Source organism: Chaetodon trifascialis, chromosome 20 (genome assembly GCF_039877785.1).
Source record: "Chaetodon trifascialis isolate fChaTrf1 chromosome 20, fChaTrf1.hap1, whole genome shotgun sequence".
Classification (NCBI taxonomy): domain Eukaryota; kingdom Metazoa; phylum Chordata; class Actinopteri; order Chaetodontiformes; family Chaetodontidae; genus Chaetodon; species Chaetodon trifascialis.
In genome coordinates, this window is record NC_092075.1 from 13,612,531 (window position 1) to 13,630,177 (window position 17,647).

A 17,647-nucleotide genomic window follows, 5' to 3' on the forward strand; every position below is an offset into this window, starting at 1 on the left:
AAAACATATTTTTTTACCAGCTTGCCATAGCTCTAACCTTGTAAAGTTTGATGTGCTAATTATTATCAAACACGAATGGAGACTGGTTGCTTTGCGAGAGACTTAGCTGTGCTCAGATGTTCTCTTGAATTAATAGGATCAAGAGAGGGCAGCTTGCTTAGGGAGTGATCAAACTGTGTGTTCAAACTACTCTGACAACAGCATCCAATGCTTGCCGACCTCCATGCATACGCTCACGCTAACATGCGAAGACGACGCAGCATTTCTAATCTAAACAGACATACAGAAGCTTCTTTTCCTCGCTGCTATCAAGCTCTCATTGCTCATTTTCCCCCACCGCCGTCGGGTCACGACGACACATGGAAAAGCTGGATTATGGTTGACAAGGGTCACAAATGCCGAGCAGGATGCAGAGGTGTTGTGTTAATAGAGCTCTGAATGGCGATCTTTGTTGATCATACGAGGGCGGCCTCCCACTCACAGTGGCAGCCCTGTGGTGCTAATGGCTTCATCGTTGGCAGGCCGACCACGTCAGTGCTTTAAATCACTTATTAGCCCCGCAGATAAATGCACCTCACCGCGTCAGAGTGATAGCATTTCACTTAATTTTTAGCCTATTTAATCACACCCAACACACACACATGCATGCACACAGACTCTCTCAGTAGGTGGGTGCAATTATCACATAATGGGCTTTTTGTATGAAAATGCCTTTAGCTGATTTGGTTCTTTTTTAGTGAACTGCACCTTACTATGTGTTTAAAGTATAAATTAGGTATATATCGCCTCAAACACTCAATGTTCAGAGTGTGGATTTGAATCCTGCGTTTCTAAAACTTTCCTTCCTTCCTCTTTATTCTCCTCACTTAAACTTTCCTCTCTCAGGCTGGCACGAGATGCCCCAGACAGATGCGCCAGTCACTTTGATGCCGTGGCCCAAATACGAGGGGAGGCCTTCTTTTTCAAAGGTATCCGAGCTTAAAATGAGAAAGTAAACAAAAGAGAGACAGATGGACAGACGGATAGATAGGGAGTGACAGTGAGAGAGAGGAGAGAAAAAGAGGTGAATGGAGAGGAGATAAAGTGAGAGAGTAAGGGACAGGGGCCCAGCCACCGGATGGAGCGGTGGCTCCAGCGATCAATAGAAAGCCAAGTCATGTGTGGCTCCCAGGGCTCGTCTCACAGGCTCACTCACCATCACATATTCTGCACTCTAAACCAAACGGTCCCACAGGGCCTCGACTGTTTTGCTGTGTACTTGCTGAGCTTGAAATGGATAATTGTGGCTTATTGGCCAGCGAGGCTCGTACACTTACAAAGCAAGAGAACTTTCATGAGCAAAACATGTTGGATAAAGTCACCATGAGTCATCAAATTCTGTCTTAAAGCATAATAGTGCATGATATGTATTGGCTAAGGCTCCCCTTCGTCCTAATTAGTTACACTTCCACCTTAACAGTCTTCAGAGGTCGATACAAGTAGACAAACATAAAAAAAATACATATTTTTAAGCAGAAATTGCTTTAATAGTCATGCCAATGTGAAGGAGTGGTAGGACCTGTAATAGTATTACTGCCAACACAGTTCACTGTGTCCTAACCACACATGGCTTTTCTTGTAGAAGACTCCACAAGGAGATTGTGAAGAAGTTCCAAGCTCTTACCACTTCCTGTCTGTCACAGGGAAGTACTTTTGGCGACTAACCAGAGAGAAGCACCTGGTGTCTCTGCGTCCGGCTCAGATCCATCGCTTCTGGAGGGGCCTCCCGCCCAACCTGGACAGTGTGGATGCGGTGTATGAGAGACCAGGGGACCACAAAATAGTCTTTTTCAAAGGTAAATACAGCATTCGTTTTGTGTTTGTATGTGTGGGTTTAGTTGACTGACCAGGTATATCTTTGCCGTCTTGCTCCTCCACTTCAAGCACAGTTGACATGAATTCCATAGAAAGATGTTATTTCAGCCTTTCATTGTGACCTCTGTCCCCACCCTCTTCAGGTCTAAAGTACTGGGTATTTAAAGACAATAACGTGGAGGAGGGTTATCCTCGACCAATCACTGACTTTGGCCTGCCCTCGGAGGGAGTGGATGCAGCCTTTGTTTGGCTACACAACGACAAAACCTACTTCTTCAAGGACAACCACTACTGGCGCTACGACGACCACCTGAGGCGCATGGACCTGGGCTACCCCAAAGACAGCACGCTTTGGAAGGGGCTGCCGCCTAACCTGGATGACGCCATGAGGTGGTCAGACGGTGAGTCGCCTTAAAAACCAACACTTGTCATTTAACTTCAGCGAGCTGAAGTGGATTCGGTTAAAGAAGGGCTCTGAAACATTCTCATCTTTGTGCTCTGTACCTCATTAAGTTTTGAAATAACCCCACATTTAAACCCAGCTATCAAGACAAATTTCCCCATCAGTGGAAAACTGCTCAAACACACACAGGTTTTAAAAGTTTTATGTGGCTCTAAAGGGAGCTGGGAGCTGTGTCACTCAGGTAATCTCAACAACAAATTTTACGTGAAAAACACACTTAACCAAACTGTTGGTGTGGAATTTGGTGACGTCCAGCTTCAAAAGGCTCCAAACGATTAGCTTAGCTGAACCGAGCATAAATCCAATCTCTATGACAACCTACAGCAACATTTCTCTGAAGGTAATGATCGTTTTTCTCATCCTTAAATATGAAGTATTTTATCATTCAAATTAATACTATGCGCTGCCTGCACACACACATCCAACATGTCCACACAAAAACTCATAAACAAGGTACAAGGCTGATTTATTTATCATGCTGCAGTACACGGTTGTATAACAAAATGCTAGTTGTCGTCCCTCTATGCCACTCGCGGTACAAGAATTATCTAAATTGATGAAGTCATACAAATAACACTACAGTGTTATTCATGGTGGAGTGTGGGGGATGGGTTGAGGAGTCTCAGCCAGAGGAAAGAATACTAGGAAAATGATACTTCTGTATCACTTGCCAGACAGCAGAGGGGCAGGTATTGTCTTTTAGTAACCTCACCTCACTGATATTGTCGTGAGCCATGCACATCCCATGCCTGTTTGGTATTTTGTAGATATACGGGAAAGACTCTTGGCAAGTACGTACACTAATAATCAGTGACCCGTAAAAAGTGAGCTGTGGTTATGGAAAATGAACAGTACGGCTGTATGTTCGCCTTTAGGGACCTTTCGGAGGCAAGATGCACAAGTTTCCAGGCAACAAACTTTTTAGATTACAGGCACTGAGTCAGTCTACCAGACGGAGGTTGTAAGACTGGAATCTCAGCTTGCCAACAACAGCCTTGACCTTTACACCGCAAACACAGTGGAGAGCTGTGTTAGGTGTTATGAATCCACAAGCTGGACTCCCCATATTAATCCATTCTGCCATTGCGAGCTCAGTGGTTCTGTTTGAAAACACTTAGGATGGGATGGCAAGATCCCTAATCTAATCAAGGAGGTTTAGCAGAGATTGCTCCACCTGCCTTAACCTCTAAACTGTAGATCCATCTTCTGATACGACTCAGCCTTTTCCTGCTCCGAGATAAAACTGAAGCTTGTTATGTGAACAGTTAGCGGTTTGCAACTGAAAACAGTGGAGGAAAGTGCTGATTTAACCCCTTTTTGGGCAGCCATGCATTTTACAGACTGCCCCCTGGCGTGCAGCTTCAGTGGATCGGTCCTCACGCTGTGTGGAGCAGCATCAGTTACTGCCCTGCAGCCATCAGCCTACTCAGCCAGCCCTCCCTCACCATCACAATCACTGTGGCTCTCACACACCACACACGCCAGCACACACACCGTAAATATCCATTTGAACTGACTGAGCCATGCAAATATGCAAATGGAGACTAAGCTGAGCTATTCAGAATCGTAACTGCTGGTTTTTTTCGTTTTACTGTGTTTGTTGTTTAGTTTAGTTGAGCTGTACTTTTCTTTCCTGACTTACGTGGCAGGTTGTGTTTGCTCCTATTTTGATTTGACTCCTGGCTTCCTGTCATTCCTGAATTTTGTAACCAGTCCGTGACTTAGAAAATATGTCATTTTACTTGCACGCTCAGTGTAGGGTGAATAACATTTACTCATTCTGAAATGTATTTGCCCAGTTTAAAGGAATAGAAATGGATGAATCAGTTTTTCTATTTTTGCCCATAACTCAATAATTCAGAATAATTCTGACTATAATTAGGACAAAATTTCACCTAAATGTCTCGTACGATAAATTGATGAAGTGGTGACATTTCATCTCCAAAAGGTCAAAGGTTGACCTCACTGTGATGTCATAATGTTCTCTAAAAATACTTTTTGGCCATCATTCAATAACTCAGAAACAGACTGGGAGATTGTGACCATATCACAACACTCAGCAAGCTCAGACACAGCAGACGGCAGCTGATCAACACCAGTGGAGCATTTAGAGGCTACAGATGTAGATATTGTGGAGAGTTGCGGGATGTGTAAATCAGCGACTGATCGCTAATTCAGATGCTACAGCAGCATCAGGAGAGAAATAAGTACAGATCAATAGAGTAACTTAAAGAAAATCCATCCATCCATTTTCTATACCCAGCTATCCCTTTTGGGGTTGCAGGGGGGCTGGAGCCTATCCCAGCTGTCAATGGGCGAGAGGCGGGGTACACCCTGAACTGGTCGCCAGCCGATCGCAGGGCAACATATACAAACAAACAACCATTCACGCTCACACTCACATTTGAGGACAATTTTAGAGTCACCAATTAACCTAATGAGCATGTTTTTGGTCTGTGGGAGGAAGCCGGAGTGCCCGGAGAGAACCCACGCATGCACGGGAAGAACATGCAAGCTTCACACAGAAAAGCCCTGCCCGACCCGTGGATCGAACCGGTGACCTTCTTGCTGTGAGGCAAGATGTTAATATTAATATCCATCCATTATCTATACCGCCTATCCCTTTCGGGGTTGCGGGGGGCTGGAGCCTATCCCAGCTACAATGGGCGAGAGGCGGGGTACACCCTGAACCGGTCGCCAGCCGATTGCAGGGCCACATGCAAAGACAGACAAACATTCACACTCACACTCACACCTACGGACAATTTAGAGTCATCAATTAACCTAATGAGCATGTTTTTGGTCTGTGGGAGGAAGCCGGAGTACCCGGAGAGAACCCACGCATGCACGGGAAGAACATGCAAGCTTCACACAGAAAGGCCCCGCCTGACCCGGGGATCGAACCGGCGACCTTCTTGCTGTGAGGCACCCACACTACCTGCTGCGCCACCGTGCAGCCCTAATATTAATATTCTAAATATAAATATATTTTACATATTTTAATATTAATATTTTAATATTTCTGTTCTTGTCTTTTTAAAAGTAATCTGGAGCTCAGCTTTGAACGTCCACATGCAGGCACAAGAATGTTGATCAAAACCTGGTAATATGTTGAAGTTGGGGGCGACTGCAGTCAGTAAATGACTTGGCAAACAAATCATCTCAGCTGGGTACAGTAGATGTTTGTGTGTGTGTGTGTGTGTGTGTGTGTGTGTGTGTGTGTGTGTGTGTGTGTGTGTCGGTGTCTGTCTGTGTTGGACTGATCCACATGGTTTCTCTGGCATAGTGGGTCTGCGTGCTGGCTGTGACTGAAACACACTACAGAGGAAGCTGAGATGGTCATTAGCAAACTTCACCCTCAACAACACATCCAGATAACTTGCACTGTTGTAATGCAAGTCGATATTAAAGATAATATTGCTGATATTCATAATTATACAGTGACCATTGGAGTATTTATATGTTCTCAGCATGAACATGTGTTACTGTGGCTGCTCTCAGTTTGAGTGTTCACTCTGCAGTAGCTACGCTGGGAATAACAGGTACTTTATTAGGCTCCCAGGGTGTCTCTGCTCATCTCCACTTCCAGCCTGAGCTGTTTGCTAAACTAACATGTGAGAGTGCCATCCTTACCCAGACTGCAGCGTTCAAGCAGACGGCTCCTCCGACCACAGCCAGGACTTCTCTCTTTTTTACAGCATCTCACTCATCTGTTGTCACCGAGCGATCGCGCGTGAGAAGTGTTTCACTGTGGCAGCGTGAGCACGGCCTTCTGTTCATACAGTATGTAATTAAACTGCTTCCAGAATTTCATTATAGTCTGTGAAATTTGTGAAACACGTTGGGGAAGAAGCGTCAGTGCCAGATGGACGACACGAGGATTGTTCTCTGCTATGGGCCCAGAGTTAGCTCATAGGCTTTGTGACATATGGTCAACCACTGGACGCTGGAAAAACTCATCAACCGTCCCTGACGGCTGTTTTCACACGTAAATCAGCCACTTATAGTCTTTGATTACGTTGAGTCAGACTTTAGAGAAATGTTGATATTATTTGAGGTTTGTTCGACACTGTGTGGCAAAAACAACCCGCTTCCAGATCTAGATTTCCCATGATGTGTGTGACACACTCAGTAGATATTAATATCAGGTCCCAGAGCTATGACACATTTTACCTGCCTCCATTCAATGTTTCTAATTAACAAGCTGAGGTGGTGGGAAGGAAGCAGTTTAATCTAGTAGAAGAAACGCTCATGGAATATTCCTGAAAGTCAGTATGATGATCAGGTAAATGGGAACATTCACAGGAGCAGAGCTTCGAAGCCCTGAACGTACCCTCTGTAAAGAAACATTTAAAATATGCCGTTTGCAATTCCCTCCATGTACAAATAACGCTGTCAGGCGTTTACTAGCGTCCAACTCACTAAAATTTTTTTGTCAATATAATTGGACCAATCAGTAAAGAATGCCCAAGGTGATTTTCACGTTCAACAATTTAAATTAACAACGGATGCACCAAGAAAATGCATTCATTCAAATATCTGTTTAGTTTGTATTATTCAGTCAGTGTGTATGTTCCTGCCTTCCTATCGCTCACCTTTGAACCTCCTCCTAACCTCCCCTGCTCTCTTTATGCTCCTCCCGGTTCTCTGAGTGTGAGTGTTTATAGGAGGTTGGTAATGTGATCGTTAGCGTGGCGCGTCACGCCTCAATCTGTCATGTCAGTAATCGTAACAGGCCACGTGCATCTGCGCCTGTAAAACATTCTGCTCTTTTACCTCCTATAAAACATCTAGTGCCTTCAATAAAACCCACGCGTATATGTGAGAGTGAAAAGGTGTGTGTGTTTGTGTGTGTGTGTGCTGCATGTGTTTGAGCTCACAGCTGGCCCCCGTGTGATTATGTGTGGCATTAGCATGGCATTATCCATTATGACGAGCCGTCATTAGTGCGATATGAACACAGTTTTGTGGAAGAGGTTGAATGTTTTGATGGATGTTGAGGTGATTTAAACATTGTAGAAGTTTCCCCAAATAGTTCTATTATGAAATGTGTGCCGGTTCGACTGTTTTTCTCTCAATTTTTGGCCCACAGCTTAGTGCTTACGACCCCAACTCCTAAAGATTTGTCCGTTTCTGACATCTATAATGATGAGTGCAGTGCTGCCACGGAGGCGCAATCAGGTCTAAAATTGAAGCAAGCGACAAATAGTGCTAATGCCTGTCTAGACGTTTGTCTTTTTCTTCCTTTCCGTCGTTTCTCTGCTCTAATATAGAGAGACTCCCTCTTGGTGTCTCGCAGGCCCATTTTAGGAAGGTGTGTGACTGATGTACCAGATTAAAATAGAATAAGAAACACTTCAGAAAGCAGGCTTTGGCTGCTGAAGTCTGTCACTCCTCCAACTCTGTCACTAAGGCGAGCCAGATGAAAAGCCTTTTTTGCACTTTGACATGATCACATATAGCTACTCGTTCACTGTACTTGGCACAGCGTCCGAGCTTTGCCGGAATCAGGGTTGTATTTGTTTTAATGTTAATATATAATAAACTTAAAAGCTCACTGAGAATATTTCCTTTTATTAAAAGAGCAGCTAAACTCATAGACAGTGTAAATAGTTCACAGAGCTTTCGGGTCTGAAAAGTGAAGCCAAAGCGGAGGTGCCCTAAACCTGCATTCTTTCCAGCGGCCAGCAGAGGGCGTCTCCACTGGCAGGAAAATTATGTTCGATTCTCGGTAAGTTTCTGAGAAAATTAACCTACTTCTCCCTTAAATTATTTCCTCAGCTTCTAGCTTCAGGTCTTTTTCATCACAGCATGATGTTCATCGTGTAAATTATGGCCACATTTAGAGGAAAATATATGATAAAGTAGGATATGCTTTAGGAGCATGCCTACAAAGGTGATTGACAAGTCGCTACCCACTGTTTAAGTGAGACTTGGCCAAAAATCAACTGCCGTTGGCATTGATCTCTCTGTCAGTCCAATATGTCACAGCTGTGATTCTTAAGAGCAAAATGAACCACCATGCTTGGTTTTAACCCCTCCCTGCATGTTGTTGTGGGAATCCAAGCAACATGTGCACATTAAAGTTGGGTTGTTTTCCATTTACTTTCATAGGGGAAGAGGTTGTAAAGAGTTTCCAAAATAGCTGCCAGTGTTATTAGACTCCATCCTAATCAGACCAGGTTTTCCCCAGAAAGTCTGCCAATTATCATACTAAAATGGGGCTGAATGGGTTAAGAAGAAATAGGCTGTGATATAAGTTTAAGGGGTAATGCATTCATTCAATTTTACGACTGAACATTTTCCAAGATAATGTGATACACTGTGATTTTATTCAAGACAATGACACTCTAAAATGATTAAATCTGCTCGGCCCTGACATTTCCTTTGACTAGATGAGGGCCTTATGTGGAGTCGGTCCCCGGGTGGTGGAGAAAGGTTGCCTGCTGTTCCTGAGCAATTACAATAGGTCAAATGCTGAGGACATGCCACTTTCCCATAAGCATCAGTAATGTTTGCTTTAACTTGCATTGTTTTGGCAGCCTTTACCAAGCAAATCCCCTTTAGGGAACGCCTCCACCAGTTGGCTGTACATATTAGGCTTTGATAGAGCACTTGTAGGTGTTCAAAACTGGCACAAAAACAACTAATTAGCAGGAGGTAGTCAGTCCTCATTTCAGGCCGCTCTCAGTGGGAGCAAGGCATCACCTCTCTCCCCTGCAGCAGCTCCCAGCTGAATGTGTGGAAGCTCTTTTCCCTGTCAGGTGTTTGGAGGTCTGTGTTGCGTCTGAGCTTCCGCCAGCTTCAGAGGTCCTGCTCCAAGCTCTTTGATGTGTGTGTGTGTGTGTGTGTGTGTGTGTGTGTGTGTACTTGCACAGCTATCTTTATGAGAACCAATTTGAGTTTATAATCTCAGGAGTGAGGATATTTTTGAATAGTGAGGACGTTTGGCCAGTCCTCATTTTTGGACAGGCCTTGTTTGTACATTTGTGTGTGCATGTGTGTGTGTGTGTGCGAGAACAAGACACATGCAAAGGAGGGTGGGATAAAATCCCCAATTCTATGGAAGGGGACATAAAAATGCATGGATGTATACAAGTACACACAAATTCATATTTACGCACACCTTTGGGCCGAGAAACTGGAGCCACATCAAAGCCTTTATCTGCCTTTAGGCTGCATCCACAAGCCTCGGATAAAGAGAGAACAGTGCGATAGAGGAAGGAGGAGAGGAGGGGAAAATGAGGAAGATGTGGTGACAACTCATGGTGAATAGTGAGTGAGAAATCGCAGGTTTAAGAGATGGATGAGAAACATGCTGAAAGGAGAAGAAATGGTATGGTGAATGCAGGGCTGGAGGGGAAGCACAAATAAGTTATAGGAAGCAGCAAAAGGACATCTGTATTGTTAGTTATGCATTTGTATTTCTCAATAATCCTGCTAATATATTTATGTTTGCTGTGTTGTAATTTTTCATTTGCATCCTCATTGCACTTCTGTCTCCCTCAAGGGGAAAAACAGAGTGAAGGTAGTATTTCTTTTTCTGTTCTGTGTTGTTCTGCTCAGCATGTTTCAAAACACTCTAATCCCTGTGCCCCCTCTCTCTCTCTGAAGGCTCGTCCTATTTCTTCAAGGGGAAGGAGTACTGGAGAGTGCCGGGCAGCGACATGGAGGTGGAGGCGGGCTACCCCCGCCTCATCGCTAAAGACTGGCTGCTGTGCACCGAGATGCAGGCGGACTCTCCAGACACAGAGCCCAAAAGCACGGAGACAAGAGGCAACGTGCACCAGCACCCGGACCACGCAGAGAACGGATACGAGGTGTGCTCCTGCACCTCCGACACCGCCTCACCTTTAGGCGCCCGCCCCTCGCCGTCCCCCCTGTGGCTGCTGCCACCTCTCTGGACGCTCTCGCTGGCCCTCCGCTCTGAACTGCTATGATGCCAAAGCACGGGACAAAGTTTTCAAGCTGGGTGCAAAAAAGAGACTCCTTGGTGGAGGGCCAGCAGACACTCAGCCTAAATACAAACTGGAACATTTTGTTCTTATAAATATCAATTGGTATGTTTTTGCTGTTATTTTGCTGTTATTTATTTCACATGCCACTTGATGGTCATCTAAAGCGCCTTGCAGTATGGGTAGTACATACAGACATACATGCATTATCATGTTATCATACTAGGGTATATCTAGTAGGCATCAATACACTGACATTGACGACGCCGGTACCATGCTGTACAAATTGATTTGCACGGAACCAGAAGTTCTGTCCCTTAGTTTCCTCTTGAATGTCTAAACTGTCACATCTTTGCAAGGGTGTTAATTGAGTGGGGCTGTTCAGAAGTATGTTCACATAAAATATATTCCAACAGCACCCATAATATGACTTCTTTTCATTTAGGAGTTTAGAGCAATAATGAACGGCATTGTGGGATGTAGGCAGGTCAATGGATAAATGCCATCCTGAGATGTTAATAATAGTAATAATAAAGAACTGGTTCCACATTTTGGGAAATTAAATTCGCCTATTTAGTGAGATGAGAATATCAGTACCACTCTCATGTCCGTCTGGTAAATATTAAGCTACAGCTTGCAGCCAAGTTCAGTCTTCTCATCTTACTTCTGGCAAGGAAATCAAAAGATTATGTTTAAGTTTAGGTTGGTTACAGTTGTAACCATCAGTGATTTCTGGGTCTATCAATCCTCGAGAAAGAGTCTGCACTGTACTCAGAGTGACAGGAAGAGCTGCCTGAAAGGCTCAAACCAGGGCAAATAATGGCACAGGGTATATAGATACTGTAGTTCGACAGGTGACCGACACCGCAGCATATATCTTGACAGACAGGAGAAAAGTACCCTGGGATATTGTGTAGATAGATAGTTAGGTTTACAGATGAATGGCCCCATGGGATGCTGGCAGGAAGACAAATGAATGGCTTGCTTGGATGTCGACAGGGAGACGAATGGCAGCGATGCTGTAAACAGGTGGACAGGAGAATACCATCCATACAGCTACATAAAGAAAAGGACAGCCTCGGCTCTGGGGAGTGAGACCAATTAATGACTTCCTATGTGACAGAAAGTTAAAGAGTTTCTCAGTGTCGCTTAAAGCCATTAGCTTAAATCCCTTACCTGCCTTCTTGTGCTCTTTGAGGTACTGCTGCTCATGTATCTCCATGAATTCATCATTTTCAACCCTGGTGCAGAAGCATTCCCTGTCATTACCAGAGGCAGTATTGGTTTTGTTGTATTTTTTGTAATAAATATGGATAGATTGTGATTCCATATTGCTCTGATCATATTATAGTTCACTGAGCCTTTTCCGTCACCGCTGGGCGATTTCCTCCATCCATCACAGCTCCTTCTGGTGATGTCCTCAGCCAACCTCACAAGATAGCATCTGGATTTATTCTTGCTGACATATATTTACCTACAATTTAAATATAGACACAGATATATTTGAGTTGAAATGTTCAATGGTTAGTGCAAAGCCAAGTGGACTGTGTATATTTCAAGGTGTGTTTTCTAATGTAAAATATTTTTGTAGAAAAATAAAAGAATCTGAATGACTTTATGGGCTAACCGTGGTCACATGAATTTGTATGGGCACCGATTAGTACTCAGTGTTGCGGCTGTGTGGGCTGAGTGTGTAATTATTTAGCGTCGTTGAGAAGGAGCCCGGCCTTGAAGACAGATGAAGGTAACATGACAGCTTGCAGCCACCAACTGAGAGCTGCTCTCCATCTCTCTGATGTTCTTAAGCATGTTTCCTCTTGTAATGGTCACTGCTGTTCATCAGGAACGCAAAGCACGTCATGTCAATCACACCACACACTCGCTCCAAGTCCACCTTACGAACAGATTGGCTGGCAGAAGATTATATATACATAAGTACTCGCACTTTTTCAGGGAAGTACATCAGAGAAGTAATGTCAGCTGATCCAAAAATATTCAGATACTGCTTAGTTGGAGATCAAGTAGGACTGTGGGTGGCAAACAACTAAGATAAGTGCGAAGGAACATTGTGTATCCCAAGAACCCCATGTCAGCCACAGGCTGCACCCTGACTTCAAAATCACAGCAATTAAATCAACAAAGAGGCCACAGATGGCCTCTACCAGTTCATGCACAACCAAACTTTTTTCTTTTTTTGAGGTAATTCTAAAAAGCATCACCCATTATTTCTGCTTATCCTGTTTGATTGTGTTTCATTTTCCCTACAATTCAATCGTGTGTTCTGCATCCTGGGAGTACATGTGCAAACACAATTGGCATTGTGTTTTGTTGTAATGGGCTGCTTTTCAATATACTTTTTTTTCAATTTCTTCTAATTTATTATCATGTTATTATAAAATGAATCCATTGTTATTCCCCCTGCATCTCCCTTTCACGCCTTGCAGGCCAGGGTGTGACACCACTAAGAGCAGCAATTTTTCCTGCCTCCTCTTGACACACTTGAGTGGTGTTAATTAACTGGTGTGGCTCGGCAGCAACCCGGGAGAGCAGCTGCTCCCATGGGCAGATGTAGCAGGACAGGTCACTTTTCAGCAGTTTGTCCAGTTGAGCTGCTACTTGAACCACACCTAATTATCAGAATGGAAAAATGGAGCAGTTTGCAGGTATTTGTTAACAGCTATTGGATTAGAGAAATGTAACATCATTTCAAATTGGATTCACAGTTAAATATAAAGATACTGCTCGTTGGAAAATCCTTTTATTCTTATCAGAGTTTCCACATTCACTGCATTCAATTAATACATCACAACCTGACTTGGTCTTGATTGCAATTACTGTCTGACAGCTGTGTGAAATATTTCCAGTCAGGCAGGTTTACATTATTAAAATTAAAGACTTCTCTGTCTCCTGAGACCCTGAACTGTGACTGTTTCAGGTTGGAGGACCTACAAAATAATCAGAACTGATTACATTAATAATGCACACACAAAACATACAAATGATGCTTTAGGCATGATATATTACTACTTTTATCCTGGATGGACGCCTCAGTGAATCCACTGGTGAAGCTCTGATCATGAGGTTTGGGCTTCAGCAGGGGGGCATACAGGAAAATCCAAAAACAGATAAAGAAGTGAAAGACAAATAGACACACAGAAGTAAAGATATTTGGACAGCTATGGCTAACATATGGAGAAAAGTAAACAACTGCTGTAGATTTTTTAATTGCAAAAGAATCAACCATAAACAGAAGAAAAAATTCTATGAGTTCAAACAATGAACACTCAACAGCTTTCCTCTAAAGGACCACAGTAAATTGAAAAGCAATGCCAATGGACTGTACAGCAGAACTGACCCATGGTGTCCTTTGTTAAAAAACACATTAAACAGTGTGTATATTATTTGTACTAGTGTGTGTGCACGCACCAAAGTACAACTGTTCCCTCAGTCACTGCACTGTGGAGAAGTGATGCTGTCAAAAGCCAGGCTCCGAGTTGACGCATGGCTGTGAGGTGGAGAGGAGGGTCCGCAGAAGTCGCCGGTTCAAGCTTGCAGGGCGAGAGAATCATTTGACAGACTTGTCAGACTGGGCTCTGGCAGCCCTCCGCCGTCACATTCCTCAAAAGGTCACACTGAATTCAACTCTTGCCCACACAAGCCGGGGGATTCGGCAGGGAGGAAGGGTTTTGTTCCTACTCGGTCCAGAGTTTCAGCAGAAGCATCACCTCTATTGACGTCTGGTGCGCCAAAGTGGCAGTGCTAGGCACCTGGATGGAGTATGTGTGGACTGGTGTTGCAAAAATAGACACGGGGTACAAGCATTGTATGAAGCCACACTGTGGGTGGTCAAAGCACAAAGGCGAGACTGGCAGGATATACAGTATGTTATCAGTGTTGCTATATGTGTTTTTCCACTGTCAGTAATTTCACCATTATTCGACCACATTTACACTGAAGAGGAGAGCACAGACATTCCTGATCTCTCCGGACTGTCAGTCTGTCCTTCCTCTGGTGAGCAAACTGACACATTTTATCAGGTGATGACTGCGAAAGACCCCCGAGGCCCTTAATCCGGTCGAGATAAAACAGCAACACACGACTGTCTGAAGCTTACTCTCATTTGTCATCCAACAGGTGATGCATTGAACGTGACTCATTAATGCGCTCAAAACAAATGTGTTCTGCTTTGCATGCATAGGGACAGGCTTGAGGTGTGCGCAGAGATAAATGCTACAATTTCATATTACAATAATTGGCAGCCGTTTAAACGTGTCACAGCTCCAGATGTGAAGGGGGACTCCATCCATTTCACACTCTTGCATGTGAAAACCATCTAAACAGTTTTGTGGCTCCAAAGGGTGCTGCACAAAATCAGAGAGATTGCCTCAAGTGATGTCACTTGATGTTGGAGAGTAAAAATCTGAGAATGAAACAAATGTGAGGGTGTAAAGTTAGGAAGGATATATGCATTGTGGATAATGTGTAATGCAAAATGAGTTTCCTGCTGTGTTACTGGCAATGTTTAACACAGCCCAGTCATATGTTTGCTTCACAGCCTCTGATAATATAGACGGTTATGGCTTGATCAGTAGTTTTGAAAATAGGGCAATCCTTCAATCAGCCACTTTAATTTCACTCATCTGTAATGTGACACCGCTGAAGTCTTGTGTTTCCAACGAGAGCTACAGCTACTTGATGCTTTAGAAAAGCTTTATATTCAGTCTATGAATACCAGAGTCTCTCCCGAGTCCAAGGCCCCCTCAGTTGTAATGGAGTGTATTGAATTTCCCTCAGCTTCTCAGTTTAATTATCTGGCATGACCTACTGGCAGGATCACACACTTGAGCATAGCAATGCAGTACGCAGACAAAGCTATTATGCTGATCAAGTCCTAAAAGTTCATTTCAGTGCGGGGATGGATTTGAAAAACCAGTGACCTTCATGGTAAGATTCAGAGCGATCCATCTCGATGAAAAAGTTAGCTACCATTCAGCTGTGTGCCTTGAGGGTAGTGTAAGGCACAGTGTCACAACACACGATATTAGCTAAGTGGAGAGTGGCCTTGGAGCCCCTCGGTCAAGGAGGTAAAGTTCCCCTGAATAAACATGATTTATAATGCACGAGGTAACTCACAGTGGAAGAAGAAACAAGAAAATACAGCAAAAACCAAAAAAAGAAACGTCTGTGTGTGTATGTGCCATAAGTGTGGATATGTGTGTTAGTGTATGTGAATGTCTGATGACAGATGCAGAAGTTGGAGATAAAGTCTTATATATGGTGTGTGATAAACTTCCATTCAAGCGGTGATTGAACAGACAACTTATAGAAGGTTTGTATGCAGTGTGCAAGTACATCAGGATGCTGCGGGCTATGGAGTCTCTTCTGTAACCAGAGTGAACACCCGAAGGCCTTTGCACCAACTGTCACCAGCAGAGACTTAATGTGGACCAGGGAGAACCAATCAATCATTCTGAGGGAACCACAGAGCAGCTAAAATATTCAAAACCAGAGCATACCCCTGCAGAGTAGGCACCTGTGATGGTGGCTGGTGGGCCGCTTACAGCAAAATACACCAACTGCCCTGCAAAGTCCGACTTTCCAACACAGTGAAACACACTGAAGAGCAGTAAGAATAACACTAACTTAGCATGTTTTATATAGCACATCACAGCATCATCCTAACAGCAGCCTGTTGTCAGCAGACCTGCACCTGTGTCGTTATGCAGACCTGCACAGCACTGTGGAAGTAGCCTGATTCTGGACTCATGAGAACAACTATAACTAATTCATGATAGCATGCACCAGTGTTGTTGGCCAATACTGCACCGGTATTACACAATAACTTGCTGCCATCTGACATGATATCAGGTGAGATACAATAGCTCTTTGATGCCAGATTGCTGGTGAGAGTGGGATGTTTCAAGGTGATCTTACTAGTCCTTCCACAACATCTGAAAAGTGAATGACTAAGAGGCCGTCTTCCTGTGAATAACTGAAATATTGTTATTAATGTATGTTTACACTGCAACTTTCTTAACCACTTCAGACAGTATTTGCAGAGGTGCTTTATTTCTTGTTACTGACTGCATCATTTCCTGAGTGAATATTGTCCTAGATTCTTCAATGTTTAAGGGAAATGAATGTCCAAAGGATGGGAGGATGAAATAAATGTTGAAATAAAACAATGATGTTTGCATGATGTTTGCTTTAGTGTCTAAAATTGCTAAAAGTGACCATGTACTGTAGAGATGCACTCTTTTGCAGCCCTCTACTGCCCTCCTCTGGTACTTTAATATACATGAAAGTGTTTTAAATGCTTATCACACAGATGAACTGCCTGGAGGAATCTGCAAAGGCCATCAGGATCGAAACGTATAGAATGACACAGTTTCAATACGGGGATGCATTAAGTAAAGCCGAAGCTTAAAAGCCTCTGCCATACATTCACTGGCTAATAAACCCCTCAGTTGAACTGTACGTGACTATGAAAATTTTGTGTTATGAATTCACATCACAGCCTTTTTGCTATTGTTGAAAAGCTAAATTATTTGCACATTTGTCACCTGCACCTGTCTGGGGTAAGACTTTGCTCTCATGGACAATATCCGGTAATTAATTCATCTGTATTTGTCAGAAATGCATCAACTCGACCATTCGAATAGAAATAACTGATGGTTAAGTCTTTGTGAGCTGTTCCTTGATTGGATTTGAGGTGTTTTTAACAGATTATGGTGGTCGTTTGGTTTGGTTTCCTTAGACAGCGTTCTCCACGAGGGCCTGACTGCCTCATCCACAGCAGCCCTCTGCTTCTCCTCTGCCTTGCCTTAAAGAGCCTCTATTCGTATGCCTCAGTCGAGCCCTTGGAAAGTTGCCTGCTCAGAAGAACTAAAAGTTGATTAAACGGTCATTACACAGCTTACATAATCATGCTGACAAAAATGGACATTACAAGAACAATTTGGATATATTTCACAGATAATTTAAGTGTTGGTTACTATCCCCTCATGGAAGCCCTGATCTTGCAGTCATCTCCTTCCTATATAGATTTTTTGTGCACTTATTTGATGTCTTCCATCTGCGACTGCTCCATATCTCTCTGCTGCCATCTTTTCCAGGATTCTCCCATCTTGCCTTCCATTTTTCCCCATCACCTCAACCTCTCTTGGCTGCTGTCTCATCTCCTCAACTGTCATTTTTCTCCATCTAAACATTAAACAGTCTTCCCCCTCCTCATTCCCTTTCACTTCCCTCCTCATTTGCCGTAATTCTGCATCATTTGTACTTTTCTTCCCCTCTTCGACATGTGATCCTCGATCACTCTCCTCAGCTGCTGAGATTCAAGATGCAGTGCATTTTTTGCTCTATCTCTGTCCTC

General features: G+C 43.6%; 1 protein-coding gene across 1 annotated transcript in view; it reads left to right on the forward strand.

Moving 5' to 3' along the window:
- The window catches only part of mmp17a (matrix metallopeptidase 17a), a 70,129-nt gene extending 58,233 nt beyond the window's left edge, over positions 1 to 11,896 (forward strand). The window contains exons 7-10 of the mRNA XM_070988902.1: positions 886 to 968; positions 1,683 to 1,835; positions 1,998 to 2,255; positions 9,932 to 11,896. Coding sequence (XP_070845003.1) covers positions 886 to 968; positions 1,683 to 1,835; positions 1,998 to 2,255; positions 9,932 to 10,257 — 820 coding nt within the window. The 3' untranslated portion in view covers positions 10,258 to 11,896. The remainder of the gene's footprint in view (positions 1 to 885; positions 969 to 1,682; positions 1,836 to 1,997; positions 2,256 to 9,931) is intronic.
- The last annotated feature ends 5,751 nt before the right edge of the window (positions 11,897 to 17,647 follow it).